Source organism: Oncorhynchus kisutch, linkage group LG13 (genome assembly GCF_002021735.2).
Source record: "Oncorhynchus kisutch isolate 150728-3 linkage group LG13, Okis_V2, whole genome shotgun sequence".
Lineage (NCBI taxonomy): Eukaryota > Metazoa > Chordata > Actinopteri > Salmoniformes > Salmonidae > Oncorhynchus > Oncorhynchus kisutch.
The window spans coordinates 73,544,451-73,561,847 of record NC_034186.2 but is presented as its reverse complement, the minus strand read 5'-3'; the positions used below and the strand labels follow the sequence as shown (position 1 = coordinate 73,561,847).

At 46.0% G+C, this 17,397-nt stretch overlaps 1 protein-coding gene across 1 annotated transcript in view; it reads left to right on the top strand.

Annotated features, from left to right (window-relative positions):
- The window catches only part of LOC109868257 (voltage-dependent calcium channel gamma-7 subunit-like), a 31,594-nt gene extending 24,934 nt beyond the window's left edge, over positions 1 to 6,660 (top strand). Inside the window, exons 5-6 of the mRNA XM_031787264.1 lie at positions 3,068 to 3,213; positions 5,503 to 6,660. Coding sequence (XP_031643124.1) covers positions 3,068 to 3,213; positions 5,503 to 5,958 — 602 coding nt within the window. The 3' untranslated portion in view covers positions 5,959 to 6,660. The remainder of the gene's footprint in view (positions 1 to 3,067; positions 3,214 to 5,502) is intronic.
- Positions 6,661 to 17,397: the final 10,737 nt, after the last annotated feature.

The following is a 17,397-nucleotide window of genomic DNA, read 5'->3' as shown; positions in this document are numbered from 1 at the left end:
AGAGCATCACAGCTATAGGGGACTGGCTTAGTGTCCTGTCCTCTGTCATATCATTTTGAATGGGGGTCCTCACTCACTCACTCTCTCACTCTCAAAACAATTCAGTTTAAGGGCTTTATTGACATGGGAAGCATCTGTTAACATTGCCAAGGCAAGTGAAGTAGATAATAAACAAAAGTGAAATAAACAATAAAAATTAATAGTTAACATTACACACAAGATCGAAAAAAGTAAAGACATTTCAAATGTCTTATGTCTATATACAGTGTTGTAGCGATGTACAAATAGTTTAAGTACAAAACGTAAGGGCCTCCCGGGTGGCGCAGTGGTCTAAGGCACTGCTTCGCAGTGCTAGCTGTGCCACCAGAGACTCTGGTTTCGAGCCCAGGCTCTGTCGCAACCGGCCGCGACTGGGAAACCCATGCGGCGACTCACAATTGGCCTGGCGTAGTCCGGGTTATGGAGGGTTTTGCCGGCAGGGATATCCTTGTCTCATTGCGCACTAGCGACCCCTGTGGTGGGCTGGGCGCAGTGCACGCTGACCAGGTCGCTAGGTGTACGGTGTTTTCTCTGACACATTGGTGCATCTGGCTTCCCGGTTGGATGTGCGCTGTGTTAAGAAGCAGTGCAGCTTGGTTGGGTTGTGTTTCAGAGGACGCATGGCTCTCGACCTTCGTCTCTCCTGAGTCCGTGTGGGAGTTGTGGCGATGAGACAAGACAGTGACTACCAGCAATTGATTACCATGAAATTAGAGGGTAAAATGTAAAAAAGTACAAAATGGAAAATAAATAAACATAATTAGTTTGTTCTTCCCTTTTCTTGTGACAACAGGTCACACATCTTGCTGCTGTGATGGCACACTGTGGGAGTTTATCAAAATTGGGTTTGGTTTCAAATTCTTTGTGGATCTGTGTAATCTGAGGGAAATATGTGTCTCTAATATGGTCATACATTTGGCAGCAGGTTAGGAAGTGCAGCTCAGTTTCCACATCATTTTGTGGGCAGTGTGCACATAGCCTGTCTTCTCTTGAGAGCCAGGTCTACCTACGGCAGCCTCTCTCAAATGGCAAGGCTATGCTCACCGAGTCTGTACATAGTAAAAACCTTTCCTTAATTTGGGGTCAGTCACTGTGGTCAGGTATTCTGCCACTGTGTACTCTCTGTTTAGGGCCAAACAGCATTCTAGTTTGCAAATTTTTTGGGGTAATTCTTTCCAATGTGTCATGTAATTATATTTTTGTTTTCTCATGATTTGGTTGGGTCGACATGTGTTGCTGTCCTGGGGCTCTGTGTGGTGTGTTTGTGTTTGTGAACAGAGCCCCAGGACCAGCTTGCTCAGGGGACTCTTCTCCAGGTTCATCTCTCTGTAGGTGTTGGCTTTGTTATGGAAGGTTTGGGAATCGCTTCATTTTAGGTGGTTGTAGAATTTAACAGCTCTTTTCTGGATTTTGATAATTAGTGGGTATTGGCCTAATTCTGCTCTGCATACATTATTTGGTGGTTTACGTTGTACACAGAGGATATTTTTGCAGAATTCTGCATGCAGAGTGTCAATCTGTTGTTTGTTCCATTTTGTGAATTCTTGGTTGGTGAGCGGACCCCAGACCTCACAACCATAATAGGCAAAGGGTTCTATAACTGATTCAAGTATTTTTAGCCAGATCCTAATTGGTATGTCGAATTTTATGTTCCTTTTGATGGCATGGAAGGTCCTTCTTGCTTTGTCTCTCAGATCGTTCAAGGTTTTGTGGAAGTTACCTGTGGCGCTGATGTTTAGGCCGAGGTATGTATAGTTTTTGTGTGCTCTAGAGCAACGCTGTCTAGATGGAATTTTTATTCGTGGTCCTGGCAACTGGTCCTTTTTTGGAACACCATTATTTTTTATCTTACTGAGATTTACTGAGATTTACTGTCAGGGCCCAAGTCTGACAGAATCTGTGCAGAAGATCTAGGTGCTGCTGTAGGACCTCCTTGGTTGGGGACAGAAGCACCAGATCATCAGCAAACAGTAGACATTTCACTTCAGATTCTAGTATGATGAGGCCGGGTGCTGCAGACTGTTCTAGTGTCCTCGCCAATTCGTTGATATATATATGATGAAGAGGGTGAGGCTTCAGCTGCATCCCTGTCTCACTCAACAGCCCTGTGGATAGAAATATGTGTTTTTTGCCAATTTTAAATATGCACTTGTTGTTTGTGTACATGGATTTTATAATGTTGTACGTTTTTCCGCAAACATCACTTCCCATCAATTTGTATGCCAAATTGAGTTAAAAGCTTTTTTGAAATCAACTAAGCATGAGAAGACTTTGCCTTGTTTTTGTTTGTTTGTTTGTCAATTAGGGTGTGCAGGGTGAATATGTGGTCTGTCGTACAGTAATCTCTCTCTCTCTCTCACACACACTTTCCACCCTCAGAATCCTCTCTCTGTCTTTTAGTGTCATTGTTATTTGCTATATTCCTTTCACTTTCGCCCCTCTCTTCCTTGTCTTTGTTGCTGTTGGTGTCAGTGGTAATGTCCTGCTGCTCTCTATCCCGCTCTCTCTCTCTCTTAGGGTGTCAGTGGTAATGTCCTGCTGCTCTCTCTCTCTCTTAGGGTGTCAGTGGTAATGTCCTGCAGCTCTCTCTCTCTCTCTCTCTCTCTCTTAGGGTGTCAGTGGTAATATCCTGCTCTCTCTCTCTCTCTCTCTCTCTCTCTCAGGGTGTCAGCGTTAATGTCTTCTTTCTCTCTCTCCCTCTATCACTCTCTCTCTCCTCTCTTTCTCTCCCTCCCTCCCACCTCCCTCCTTCTCTTCCTCCCTCTTTCTCGCCATCCCTCCCTCCATCCCCTTCTTTCTTTCTCTCTCTCCCCCTACCTCTCTCTCTCTCCTCTCTTTCTCTCCCTCCCAACTCCATCCTTCTCTTCTCCCTCCCTCCCTCCCTCCCTCCCTCCCTCCCTCCCTCCCTCCCTCCCTCCCTCCCTCCCTCCCTCCCTCCCTCCCTCCCTCCCTCCCTCCCTCCCTCCCTCCCTCCCTCCCTCCCTCCCTCCCTCCCTCTCTCCTTACCTCTCTCTCCTTACCTCTCCAGGCCTGAGTCTGGTGGTGGGGCTGGTGCTCTACATCTCCAGTATTAATGATGAGGTGATGAACAGACCGAGGGAGCCTGAACAGTTCTTCAACTACCACTACGGCTGGTCGTTTGCCTTCGCAGCCTCCTCCTTCCTACTCAAGGAGGTCAGCATAAGTGTGTGTGTGTGTGTGTGTGTGTGTGTGTGTGTGTGTGTGTGTGTGTGTGTGTGTGTGTGTGTGTGTGTGTGTGTGTGTGTGTGTGTGTGTGTGTGTGTGTGTGTGTGTGTGTGTGTGTCTGTCTGTCTGTCTGTCTGTCTGTGTGTGTATGCACTTGTGTACGTGTGTGTGTGGTAGGGGGGCAGGTGGTGGGGGGTGTAAGGAGACGTCATTAGTGCCACTGCTGTGCTGCCTGGGGTGCCCAGCTGACATATCCATCTGAAAGCCACAGTGTCGTGCCGGCTGAGGCAAACCTCCCTACAACACTCATCACGACACTCATTACACTGCAATATGCTGGGAAACTACAGCTATAATTTAGGTCCTAGGGAGCCATACATTTAATGACTTGCAAAGTCAAGGCAAAATTTGAGGCAGGACAAATTATGATGCCTCTGCAAAATACTACTATTCTCTGTACATTCTAAATCAGTCATTCTAAATGTAAACTTCTGCACAGTCTATCTGTACTGAGATGTTCTGTATGCAGGTGTTGAGGAAGAACCTGTACCTCTGGGTATTCCTGTGGCTGTCAGCCATCTTCTGTCCTGTGTGTGATAAGCGCTGATGGGACAGAGTGGAGAGTTCAGAGGAGCACCTCTTCTTTACCCCCTGTCCTGTCAGAGTGGAGAGTTCAGAGGAGCACCTCTTCTTTACCCCCGTCCTGTCAGAGTGGAGAGTTCAGAGGAGCACCTCTTCTTTACCCCCGTCCTGTCAGAGTGGAGAGTTCAGAGGAGCGACTCTTCTTTACTCCCGTCCTGTCAGAGTGGACAGTTCAGAGGAGCACCTCTTCTTTATCCCCGTCCTGTCAGAGTGGAGAGTTCAGAGGAGCAACTCTTCTTTATCCCCGTCCTGTCAGAGTGGAGAGTTCAGAGGAGCACCTCTTCTTTACCCCCATCCTGTCAGAGTGGAGAGTTCAGAGGAGCATCTCTTCTTTACCCCCGTCCTGTCAGAGTGGAGAGTTCAGAGGAGCACCTCTTCTTTAACCCCGTCCTGTCAGAGTGGAGAGTTCAGAGGAGCACCTCTTCTTTACCCCCGTCCTGTCAGAGTGGAGAGTTCAGAGGAGCGACTCTTCTTTACCCCCGTCCTGTCAGAGTGGAGAGTTCAGAGGAGTACCTCTTCTTTACTCGCCGCCTCTCTCTCTGTTGTCATAGCCAATCAGGGGGAGAGGAGTGTGTGTGTGCTTGCGTGTGCGTGTGTGTGTCCGTGTGTCCGTGTGGGTGTGTGTGATTATGGATAAGAATTTTAATTCCACAGACTGTCAACTCCTTATGTGCCCATCAGATGAGTGGAAACTCGTTTAAGTACAGTATAGTTCATCACTCCTATCTCAAATACAGTCTTTGTTTCAGTACTTGCTCTGTACATCTGCATACTCTAGTTTAGTTCAAACATTCATAACAGTTCTAAGACATAGCATATATGAAGAGTGGACTGTTGTTGTACTTTGCTGCAGAGAAGATAGGAGAACACTGCTGAATACACAATGAGCTAGTGAGGATTAGTATTCTGGGGATAGAATGGGGTGTCAGTGGGGGATGTTGACATACTGTAGCAGTGCAGTTGTCTTCTCTCTCTCCCTCTCTCCCTCTCTCCCTCTCTCCCTCTCTCCCTCTCTCTCTCTCTCTCTCTCTCTCTCTCTGTGTGTGTGTGTGTGTGTGTGTGTGTGTGTGTGTGTGTGTGTGTGTGGTGTGTGTGTGTGTGTGTGTGTGTGTGTGTGTGTGTGTGTGTGTGTGTGTGTGTGTGTGTGTGTGTGTGTGTGTGTGTGGGTGTGTGTGTGTGTGTGGTGTGTGTGTGTGTGTGTGTGTGTGTGTGTGTGTGTGTGTGTGTGTGTGTGTGTGTGTTAGCGGTGCAGTGTTGTGTGATGTTCTCTGCTCGTTTCACCCATCTCTCCCTCCATCCCCCACCCTGCCTCTCTCACATCGTCAGCATTACTGCACTAAAGCGGTGCAATGGACAGCTCAGTGTGCTCCAATCCTTCTGCTCCTGCTACTCCTCCTCTTTCCTCATCTTGCCTCTTGTCCTCACATTGCTCTCTCTCTCTCTCTCTCTCTCTCTCGCTCTCTCTCTCTCTCTCTCTCTCTCTCTCTCTCTCTTCCTCTTACTCCATTGCTCACTAATCCCCTCGACTCACTTTCTTTTCCACCTCCTCCCCACTAGATGAATCCCCTCTACTTGTTCCCTTTTCTTTCAAACCTTTTGATCCCTGCATAACTCTCCCTCTCTCTCTCCTGTCAGGGGGCTGGGGTGATGTCAGTCTATCTGTTTATGAAGCGTTATGCTGAGGAGGAGATGTACCGCCCCCACCCAGCCCTCTACCGCCCCCGTCTGTCTGAGTGTAGCGACTACAGCGGCCAGTTCCTCCACCCTGAGACCTGGCCTCCTCCTAAGAGGGGCCGCAGTGACTCCCGGGCCTCCAGCGACATCTCCATCCAGATCAACCAGACCCCCCCGCAGCCCACCAAAAACCCCCTGCAGGGCAACCAAGGTGGGGGCATGGGGTCCAACATGGGCCCTGGGTCTGGGTCCTCCTCTGGAGCTAGCTACCAGCTGCCCCCACCGTCTGGGGCCTACAACACCCACACACTTCAACACCAACACTCACACGGTAACTCCCAGGCCATGGCCATGCCCCCTTCCACCGGCCCCCCTCATTACCACACACACATGCACATGGACGCCTCCCCCTGTTAGAGAGAGGGAGCAAGGGACAGGGGTGCGCTGATGGTGGCCTATCACTCCCATAGACACACACACATTTATGATGAAAAACAATATACAGTATATATATAGAGAGAGTAATGCTACAGGGGGAGATGGAGAGAGATGGAGGGAGGTGGAGATGGAGGGTGGGAGATGCAGGCAGCTGGAGATGGAGATGGACAGAAAAGAGGGAGGGAGAAAGTAAGTGTGAAGAGCAAGAAAGATGGAGTAAGTGTGAAAAGGGAGAAGGATTCAGGGATTAGAGTTCACATACATTTGGTATTAAAAGCTGAGAGATGGGCAGAGAGAGAGAAAGAGGGTTCAGGAGAGGTGGAGTTGTCAAGGATAGAGAGATGAGGGGGGTGGAGAGAAAGTGACAGAGAAAAAAGTATGTGATTTCTTGAAAGACTTTAGAGGTTAGCATCTGTGACAAAAGGGGCTGAGAGGGAGAAAGGAAGATACATTGAGAATGAGAGAGACGGGGAGAGAGGGAGAGAGAGGGAGAAAGGGAGAGACAGGGAGAGAGGGAGAAAGGGAGAGACAGGTAGAGAGGGAGAAAGGGAGAGACAGGTAGAGAGGGAGAGAGAGGGAGAAAGGGAGAGACAGGGAGAGAGGGAGAGAGGGAGAGAGAGGGAGAATGAGAGAGACAGGGAGAGAGGGAGAGAGAGGGAGAAAGGGAGAGACAGGGAGAAAGGGAGAGACAGGGAGAAAGGGAGAGACAGGGAGAATGAGAGAGACAGGGAGAGAGGGAGAGAGGGAGAAAGGGAGAGAGAGGGAGAGAGTGGAAGAGAGAGGGAGAAAGGGAGAGACAGGGAGAATGAGAGACTGGGAGAGGGAGAGAGAGGGAGAAAGGGAGAGACAGGGAGAATGAGAGAGGCAGGGATAAAGGGAGAGACAGGGAGAATGTGAGAGACAGGGAGAAAGGGAGAGACAGGGAGAGAGGGAGAGAGAGGGAGAGAGGGAGAGAGAGGGAGAGAGGGAGAGGGAGAGAGAGAGGGAGGGAGAGACAGGGAGAGAGGGAGAGACAGGGAGAATGAGAGAGACAGGGAGAGAGGGAGAGACAGGGAGAGAGGGAGAGAGAGGGAGAATGAGAGGCTGCAGCTAAACCTGAACATACCGCAGTTCTGCGGAAATGAGATGTACAACGCTAAGCACTGTCTTCCACTCCTACACACTTATATGTGCATAGGTTTATACATATACTTATCCATGCTAATGATAATAATAATAACTTGAGTTAAAATAATAAAACAATATTAGAATATCTGTAAGAATATATGAATGTCTGTTAAAATGTTTGAATACACATTAACATGAATGTGCTGATGTTCTGAAATCTACCGGGGAGAATTCTACTGTATATGTAGATATAATATTATATATCTAGCTGAAGTCTGAATATGCGACCTGGGGAGTGAGTGGAATGATATTTTAAAGATAATACATTTTGATCTTGACGATGTACATATTATTGCAAATTTATACAATTATTGTATATTGTTGAATTGCTGTGAATTGACACAGTGTGACAGAGTCAGAACTGAAATCAACCAAAAATGTTACCCTGACATTGGATTTAGGTGGGTGAAGAAAATACATAATTCCCTTATGTTAATGACTTTTCTCAAATCCAGTCAGTTTTCCATGTTGAGTCAACATAATTACATTAAATTGTGTGGTTGAAATGACGTGGGAACAACGTTGATTCAACCATTTTTTGCCCAGTGGGTTGTTTCAACAGTTTGGTACGATGTGAAAGAACTGAACAGGAGAAATCAATAGCATGGTATACGTCCGTCGTATTGTTTTTTCCTGTTCTATATCTCTAAGAACAGATAGAGGAGAGGAGAGGAGAGGAGAGGAGAGGAGAGGAGAGGAGAGGAGAGGAGAGGAGAGGAGAGGAGAGGAGAGGAGAGGAGAGGAGAGGAGAGGAGAGGAGAGGAGAGGAGAGGAGAGGAGAGGAGAGGAGAGGAGAGGAGAGGAGAGGAGAGGAGAGGAGAGGAGAGGAGAGGAGAGGAGAGGAGAGGAGGGTACTATAGACTATTACAATGCTCCCACTGACTGGCGATGTGTAACTACTGTCCTCTGCTGGTCATTGTCCTGCTCTGACACTACCATGGAAGGAGGGTCTGATTCAATACTTTTACAAAGCTCCTGCCTTCTTCCCTTTATGAAGACACCAATCTAGCACAAGTCAGGCACAGTCATGTCATATCAGGGATTGCTCCAAGGAAGGAAAGAAGGAATGATTGAGTGAGGGAGAGAAAAGAGTGAGTATACAGCTGAGAGAGGGAGAGAAAGGAGTGAGTATAAGGCTGCAAGGGAGAGAGAAAGGAGTGAGTTTAAGACTGAGGGAGAGAGAAAGGAGTGAGTATACGGCTGAGAGAGGGAGAGAAAGGAGTGAGTATATAGCTGAGAGAGGGAGAGAAAGGAGTGAATATACAGCTGAGAGAGGGAGAGAAAGGAGTGAGTATATGGCTGAGAGAGCGAGAGAAAGTAGTGAGTATACAGCTGAGAGAGGGAGAGAAAGGAGTGATTATATGGCTGAGAGAGGGAGGGAAAGGAGTGAGTATACAGCTGAGAGAGGGAGAGAAAGGACTGAGTATATAGCTGAGAGAGGGGGAGAAAGGAGTGAGTATACAGCTGAGAGAGGGAGAGAAAGGAGTGAGTATAAGGCTGAGAGAGGGAGAGAAAGGAGTGAGTATACAGCTAAGAGAGGGAGAAAAAGGAGTGAGTAAACAGCCGAGAGAGGGAGAGAAAGGAGTGAGTATAAGGCTGAGAGAGGGAGAGAAAGGAATGAGTATAAGGCTGCGAGGGAGAGAGAAAGGAGTGAGTTTAAGACTGAGGGAGAGAGAAAGGAGTGAGTATAAGGCTGAGAGGGAGAGAAAGGAGTGGATATAAGGCTGAGAGAGGGAGAGAAAGGAGTGAGTATGCAGCTGAGAGAGGGAGAGAAAGGAGTGAGTATATGGCTGAGAGAGGGAGAGAAGGGAGTCAATATACGGCTGAGAGAGGGAGAGAAATCAGTGAATATAAGGCTGAGAGAGGGAGAGAAAGGAGTGAGTATATGGCTGAGAGGGAGAGAAAGGAGTGGATATAAGGCTGAGAGAGGGAGAGAAAGGAGTGAATATAATGCTGAGAGAGTGAGAGAAAATAGTGAATGTAAGGCTGAGAGAGGGAGAGAAAGGAGTATACAGCTGAGAGAGGGAGAGAAAGGAGTGAGTATAAGGCTGAGAGAGGGAGAGAAAGGAGTGAGTATACAGCTGAGAGATGGAGAGAAAGGAGTGAGTATAAGGCTGAGAGAGGGAGAGAAAGGAGTGAGTATACAGCTGAGAGAGGGGGAGAAAGGAGTGAGTATAAGGCTGAGAGAGGGAGAGAAGGGAGTCAATATACGGCTGAGAGAGGGAGAGAAATCAGTGAATATAAGGCTGAGAGAGGGAGAGAAAGGAGTGAGTATATGGCTGAGAGGGAGAGAAAGGAGTGGATATAAGGCTGAGAGAGGGAGAGAAAGGAGTGAGTATGCAGCTGAGAGAGGGAGAGAAAGGAGTGAGTATAAGGCTGAGAGAGGGAGAGAAAGGACTGATTATATGGCTGAGAGGGAGAGAGAAAGGAGTGAGTATATGGCTGAGAGGGAGAGAAAGGAGTGAGTATACAGCTGAGAGAGGGAGAGAAAGGAGTGAGTATATGGCTGAGAGAGGGAGAGAAGGGAGTCAATATACGGCTGAGAGAGGGAGAGAAATCAGTGAATATAAGGCTGAGAGAGGGAGAGAAAGGAGTGAGTATATGGCTGAGAGGGAGAGAAAGGAGTGGATATAAGGCTGAGAGAGGGAGAGAAAGGAGTGAATATAATGCTGAGCGAGTGAGAGAAAATAGTGAATGTAAGGCTGAGAGAGGGAGAGAAAGGAGTATACAGCTGAGAGAGGGAGAGAAAGGAGTGAGTATAAGGCTGAGAGAGGGAGAGAAAGGAGTGAGTATACAGCTGAGAGATGGAGAGAAAGGAGTGAGTATAAGGCTGAGAGAGGGAGAGAAAGGAGTGAGTATACAGCTGAGAGAGGGGGAGAAAGGAGTGAGTATAAGGCTGAGAGAGGGAGAGAAGGGAGTCAATATACGGCTGAGAGAGGGAGAGAAATCAGTGAATATAAGGCTGAGAGAGGGAGAGAAAGGAGTGAGTATATGGCTGAGAGGGAGAGAAAGGAGTGGATATAAGGCTGAGAGAGGGAGAGAAAGGAGTGAGTATGCAGCTGAGAGAGGGAGAGAAAGGAGTGAGTATAAGGCTGAGAGAGGGAGAGAAAGGACTGATTATATGGCTGAGAGGGAGAGAGAAAGGAGTGAGTATATGGCTGAGAGGGAGAGAAAGGAGTGAGTATACAGCTGAGAGAGGGAGAGAAAGGAGTGAGTATATGGCTGAGAGAGGGAGAGAAGGGAGTCAATATACGGCTGAGAGAGGGAGAGAAATCAGTGAATATAAGGCTGAGAGAGGGAGAGAAAGGAGTGAGTATATGGCTGAGAGGGAGAGAAAGGAGTGGATATAAGGCTGAGAGAGGGAGAGAAAGGAGTGAATATAATGCTGAGAGAGTGAGAGAAAATAGTGAATGTAAGGCTGAGAGAGGGAGAGAAAGGAGTATACAGCTGAGAGAGGGAGAGAAAGGAGTGAGTATAAGGCTGAGAGAGGGAGAGAAAGGAGTGAGTATACAGCTGAGAGATGGAGAGAAAGGAGTGAGTATAAGGCTGAGAGAGGGAGAGAAAGGAGTGAGTATACAGCTGAGAGAGGGGGAGAAAGGAGTGAGTATAAGGCTGAGAGAGGGAGAGAAAGAAGTGAGTATACGGCTGAGAGATGGAGAGAAAGGAGTGAGTATAAGGCTGAGAGAAGGAGAGAAAGAAGTGAGTATACAGCTGAGAGAGGGAGAGAAAGGAGTGAGTATAAGGCTGAGAGAGGGAGAGAAAGGAGTGAGTATACGGCTGAGAGATGGAGAGAAAGGAGTGACCATTTTGACCCCCTTCACTGTAACTTTGGTCAAGGTTTGGTTGAGGTCAAACTCTGTTAATGCTTTCCTTTTCTATGGCTTGGATGATGGTCAGTAGAGATGCCCAATATTGATGACAACATTGTCCATCAACCTTTTCCATATTTGCTTGTTTTCATAAGCCTATCTTTATGTATTAAATAGTAGACCTAATAATAACTTTTTATATGAATCACTTTTCATACCTTTTGCTCAAAACACTAGCTAAAAACAGTTACAAATATTAAATTGATTAAATATTGATTGATGACAGTAGTAATTATCTCTTACGATTCAACCCTCTGCCCTCACACTTTCTGTCTTTCTCTCTATCCCTGTTTATACCTGTTGCTAACATGGGTCCTTTGTCCTGATCCTTTCTACATTCTGATTGTGCCCATATTTCCAGAAATGTGTCTGTACATGGTATTAAAATGTGTCTGTTATCCGCCCACTGTGTATGCATTGTGACCAGATTACCTGGTCCCTTCCTTTATGCAAATTATTACACAGCTATTCTTTCAAAATGACATTTATTTATTTATTGTAAGACCCCGGCCAAACCCGAACGACGCTGGGCCAATTGTGTGCTGCCCTAGGACAAAGGATGCATTTTAGAACCAGGTATAAATGGGGCTTCTGTGACTGTTCTTTCCTCCTGCCGTTCAGTCTTCTTTTACAATCATTCACTCCATTATGATCATTACATTTTAATAGAGAATTTGTAGAGCCAATTTTGTTTATCTTTTCCCTCGTCCCATTCTTCTCTCGCCGAATTCTTCTCCCCTGTTCCCTCATCCCCAAGTCTATTTCTCTCTGCTGTTTCATCAGAGGGTGTAGGTGGGCCTAATTTCAAGAACTTTCAATAAATTCCCTGGTTTTCCTGAAATCCTGGTTGGACGATTCATGGAATAAGCAGGAAATCCTTCACAAATATTTTCTGAAAAACCAGGGAATTTATTGAAAGTTCCTGGAATGTTGCAACCTTAGGTGTGCCTGTACTCTTCTAGCACATAATGATCTTTGTCAAGACAGCACCTTTTTGCTTCTTGATGCACCGTCAAAGAAAATAGTTTGTCAATAGCTTCAACTAAATCCATGGAAATAATACTGTAGAATCTTGATTAAACTGATCCCATACTGATTGTGATTGTGGTGACGTCAGTGTTATTGGAGGTGTAACAATACAAGTCTCTTGGTTGGATTTCACTCACATTGGCATGCATTGATACCGTGTGTGTGTGTGTGTGTGTGTGTGTGTGTGTGTGTGTGTGTGTGTGTGTGTGTGTGTGTGTGTGTGTGTGTGTGTGTGTGTGTGTGTGTGTGTGTGTGTGTGTGTGTGTGTGAGTGTGTGTGTGTGTGTGTGTGTGTGTGTGTGTGTGTGTGTGTGTGTGTGTGTGTGTGAAGGAAATGATGCAGGCCAAATGGCCAACAATCAATATACATATATAAATATAAAATGTCTGTGCTGTCTAACTTCAAGGATGTTCTATCACACAGCAGTAAGTGCTAGGATTTATAGTGTGTGAATATTGGTGTGATGTGAACGTGTGCTATTATAGCCTTTGTGAGCACATATTTATAAACATGTGGTTCTGTGACGTCAGCTCTCTGTGTGTGTGTGTGGGTGTGTGTGTAGCAGTATGGGGTTGAGTGAATCTCTCTTTTCACCATCACCATTACTGCATGAAAGACCTGTCACTCTGCATTAGCTCTCTTCAGCTCCTCTTTTTCCGTGCGTGTGTGTATGTGTGTGTGTAAGATAGAGAGGGTGATGAAGAGAGAGGAAGGAGGAAGGGAATGGGTAAAGCCATTTTAAAGACATTGAAGGTCATCATTCAGTCAGTCCTCTGGTAGCCTGGTTCACACACAAATACAAACACACTGAAATAGAATAGTGGCGGTGTACCGGAACCACTGGCTATATGTCAACCTACAAACAAGCCGTTGTTGAATCATGCCTCAGAAGATGACAGTATTTCCAGCAGCAGTGTGTATTTGAGTCAAGGAGATGATGACACAATTCTTATCAGGCGTGGAAAACAGGGCATTTTACCTTCTGTGGTCTCGAATCACCATCTTACCAAAAATAGCCTACCGTTAACGTTTTTATCCCCTCCCCTCTATACAATTATGCGTGGCATCTCTCTCTCTCTCTCTGCGGAACTGTGCTACCGCAATGCTCATAACCCTGCATTTCTTTAGACAGCGGTGAAAATGGCCATCATATTCTGTTGTATGAAAAAAAAAAAAAATCCCGATGAATCTCCAGCCTGCCGACCTTCATCAAAATATCGACATCAATAACACTCTTAACTTGGTCATGGCTAGCATGCAATTTAGGCGTGCACGCAACTGTCGCACATACACACACGCTCCAATAACCACGTGTAGAAAAATTATGATTGCCAAAAGACGGTGGTTTTAGCATCTGTGTTGCCCCAAACAGAAGAGCCCTGTTGTAGCCTACATGCACAGCAGCAAATGAATAGCCAGTTTATTCTGATTTTCGAGTAGTCAATCTTATCCGTTCACATCACTGAAGAGTTCCGTCGGATGCGACAAGTTGCTTACGTCGATGGCTCGGTGTGAGAGATAGATAGAGGAACGGACGGGCAGACAGAGCGAACTAGCACTCGCGCAACTGGAGGGGAGGGGGAGACGCATTCTCACGGAGTACACACACGCATTGGCTACATCTACTGTAGACAAATTCGTGTTTCACTGATGTGTCTGTGTATCCGCTGTATATCTGTTAAAACCATTTCATCATATGGCTGAGTTATGTTTAGTAGAGAAATGACATACAGTTTCTTACACGGTATTTTTTTCACGTAATTTTGTCTTATTACCCCCCCTGTTTGTTATTTCGAGGCCGTTATTTGTCGTCCACCCCCTCTCTCTCTTTTTCTCTCCATCTCCTTTTCCTCTCTTTGGGAGTGCGACGGTCTTCGAATAAGCTTCTGAAATAATAAGCCGGCAGGTAAGACTTGTCTATAAGATTATTTACATTCGGGGCTTGTAATATAGGTTATACTATTGGTCATTGTTTAAGTGCTTGTATTTGGTTTAACGAAAAACCAATCAATCGATGGCTATTTGCAAGCTACATTCTCCTGCCAATTCGTTTCACACTGCACACAACTTACTAAAACAGTAACAGACCATGAATGTAGGCAATTAAACGTCCAATTAATGTGCCTTTGTTCTGCAAATTACAATACAAGAGCAGAAATTATGCTTCGAATGCAACTACATATCTCCACAATATCGCGTTTGAGCGCGGGCGACAGCGCATTCATATAAATCCGTTTTTACAGGTGTTAAATATGTGTGTATGAGAATGTCCTGCACATTTTCAGTGTGTTTGAGGTCATAGTGTGTGAATGTGTCTTTGATCCTCAGTCAAACGAGTTCTCACGCACTATGCCGGTCGGTCGGTCGCGTAACACTAGGCGTCCATTTTCCACGGTGGAGGCAGTGCAGTCAGTGTGATGTGTATACTGTATTAATGAATGCACTGCGGTCCGCATCGCTGTATTTCAGTCTCTCCATGCTCTCCGCCGCGGCTCTGTCTGTCGTGCTGTATCGAACATGTGTCTGTGTGGCATTGCTTTCATATCATCCATCCTTCACACTGTCTATCTCTGCCTGAATGCTCAAGCGTGCCAATAACTATGTAAGCCTATATTCGTTTCTTGCTGCAGCCTAAATGCACCGCATGATCTTATGGGCATGTCATTTGTGACCATCTTGTTTTGAGGCCTCTGCCTCCTCTCCCCAGAGGACCACCACACATGCCTTTTTTCTCTTAGATCCATACATAACTATTAATCCCACACACAGGTTGTTCAATCATTAATTCTCCATAGGATTACACAATCTGAGGTGGAATGGTGTGCCCCAGTGGTATTTCACATTAGTGGGTTTGAGTGACCAGAGTGCAGAACAGCATCTTTGGTATGACATGTAGCTCATAAGTATTTGTATTTTTTCTCTCTATAAATGGCCATTTGCTCAGTTGTCACCAACATAGGCCTCTTTCTCTCTCTCTCTCTCGCAGCTCTGCTAGTCAGCTGTTCAATTCTTAGAATTAACAGGCATTCAATTCCAAGCAATGTTCGACTACATTTGGACTGGGAACCCTATACCATTTGAAATGTCGGATTACTTGACGATTATATCACGCCATCACTCGGAATTCACCATCTTTCCCAGTAACCTATTTCTACACCTGCTACAGTGGCAAATTATGTTATTCCACTATGTTGGCTAGAGGTGGAAGAATCATGGGGGATTTTGGAGCTGAACTGTAAGGCCATTCTGTCCATTGTATTGCTATGGTTCTTTCAGCTCTGTTTTCTCCTGACCCCACAGCATCCCCCTCAGACATGCTCTCTGTATTGGTTGTTGTTCTGTGATGATGTGTGTGACTGTCCAGAGGGCCCTGGCTCTTCCATGCATGTAGCCATCACTGCAGCTGCAGCACTGTCAGGAACCATGCCATTGCATCGTCTGACCTCTTCCCTGGTAATAACGTAGTCCAAGTTGTTGGGATGATACATTTACAATCCACTGCAATATAGAGCTTTACATGATGGTCAAAAATCTTTGCATAATTACTTTCACCTGATTCATTTCCCCCAGAATATTAGGACTGCGGTCTCTTCCAAACACCCTTGCTTAAAGCAGCCCTGTAAGATAGAACAGGGATTCCCAACGTTTTTCACTCTGGGCCCCCTTCCAGCATTGGGGAACATTGTGCGTTATAAATAGCTTGCTAAGTTATGCTATGACTGACATGACAAGAGGAACTGAGGATGCACTACCACATTTTGAAATTGTACCTTGTGCATTCTACTATTACAACTTGAAAGAGTAAGTTTAAAGCCGGTCTGAGTTCCTTTAAAAAATAAATGTATAATAATAATAATTTGGGGGAGGGTGCCCCCCCCCGTCGACCCCTGTCGAACCCTCGCTCCACAGTTTGGGAACCACTGTGAGAGCTACATAGAGCACCTATGGGAAGTTGAGCTAGCTGAATAGAGGTGTAGACTGTAAGCTAGCTGGATAGACTTGTAGACCGTGAGCTAGCTGGATAGACTTGTAGACAGTGAGCTAGTTGGATAGACTTGTAGACCGTGAGCTAGTTGGATAGACTTGTAGACCGTGAGCTAGCTGGATAGACTTGTAGACCGTGAGCTAGCTGGATAGACTTGTAGACCGTGAGCTAGCTGGATAGACTTGTAGACCGTGAGCTAGCTGGATAGACTTGTAGACCGTGAGCTAGCTGGATAGACTTGTAGACCGTGAGCTAGCTGGATAGACTTATAGACGTTGAGCTAGCTGGATAGACTTGTAGACCGTGAGCTAGCTGGATAGACTTGTAGACCGTGAGCTAGCTGGATAGACTTGTAGACCGTGAGCTAGCTGGATAGACTTGTAGACCGTGAGCTAGCTGGATAGACTTGTAGACCGTGACCTAGCTGGATAGACTTGTAGACCGTGAGCTAGCTGGATAGACTTGTAGCACATGTTGAAGCCCTCCACATTGAAAGCTGTTTGATTTATTGTCACTCGCCAAACCGCTTCTCCATTGTGTGTTGATCATTGTTCTATGCAGAAAGGTACAAATCCATGCTACTATGCTGGTGTATTGGTGAGACCCAGTAAGATAAGGATCCATGTCAACTCAACCCATTGACTCTGTGATTTAACAGTGAGTGTTGGGCCTGCTACAGTTTGTGTATAGTACTAATCAACTAGTTGAATCCGGGGAGGAATCTGGGGAGGTCCCCCCGTATTCTGAAATTGCATTTTAGTCCCCCCAAGTTTTATCATTGGAATGTGATAGAAAATGAGTCAACGGTGAGCTTTAGGACCATGTGGATGCCTCCGAGCGGTTGGGTAGACTGTTTGGAGTGTTTATCCAACTGGATACATTTTTGTTATATAAAAAAAATGATGCCCCCCCCCCCCCCACTTCTAAAACCAAAGTTGCGCCCCTGGAATGAGGTGTGTTGTAGATCTGCAGGTCTCCCATAGATATTACATTTACATTGAACAGATAGTACAGTTTGATTAGTTTGAGATTTAATGTCATGGTCAATTTACGACAAACCATCGGGATCTTCTGACAATTAGACAGAGACATCCAGGCCTCCATGCATCCAGCACGTGTCTTTAAACGACATGATATATAAGTGTTACGCATTAATTAATCAAACTTTTCTTAGGTGATTCATAGAAAGTGTAATTCTTTATGACATAAGTTTATAGAGGGCCCTATCAGCTCCACTTATCTGACTCTCAATCTGTCATCTGTTGTGCTCTTACTGTTCTGGTGTTACTGAGGCCAGGCCTCTGCTCTGCTGCCTGCCTGGAGATCATTATAGGCCACTGACTATTGTCCTCTTTCCTTCTCTGTTTG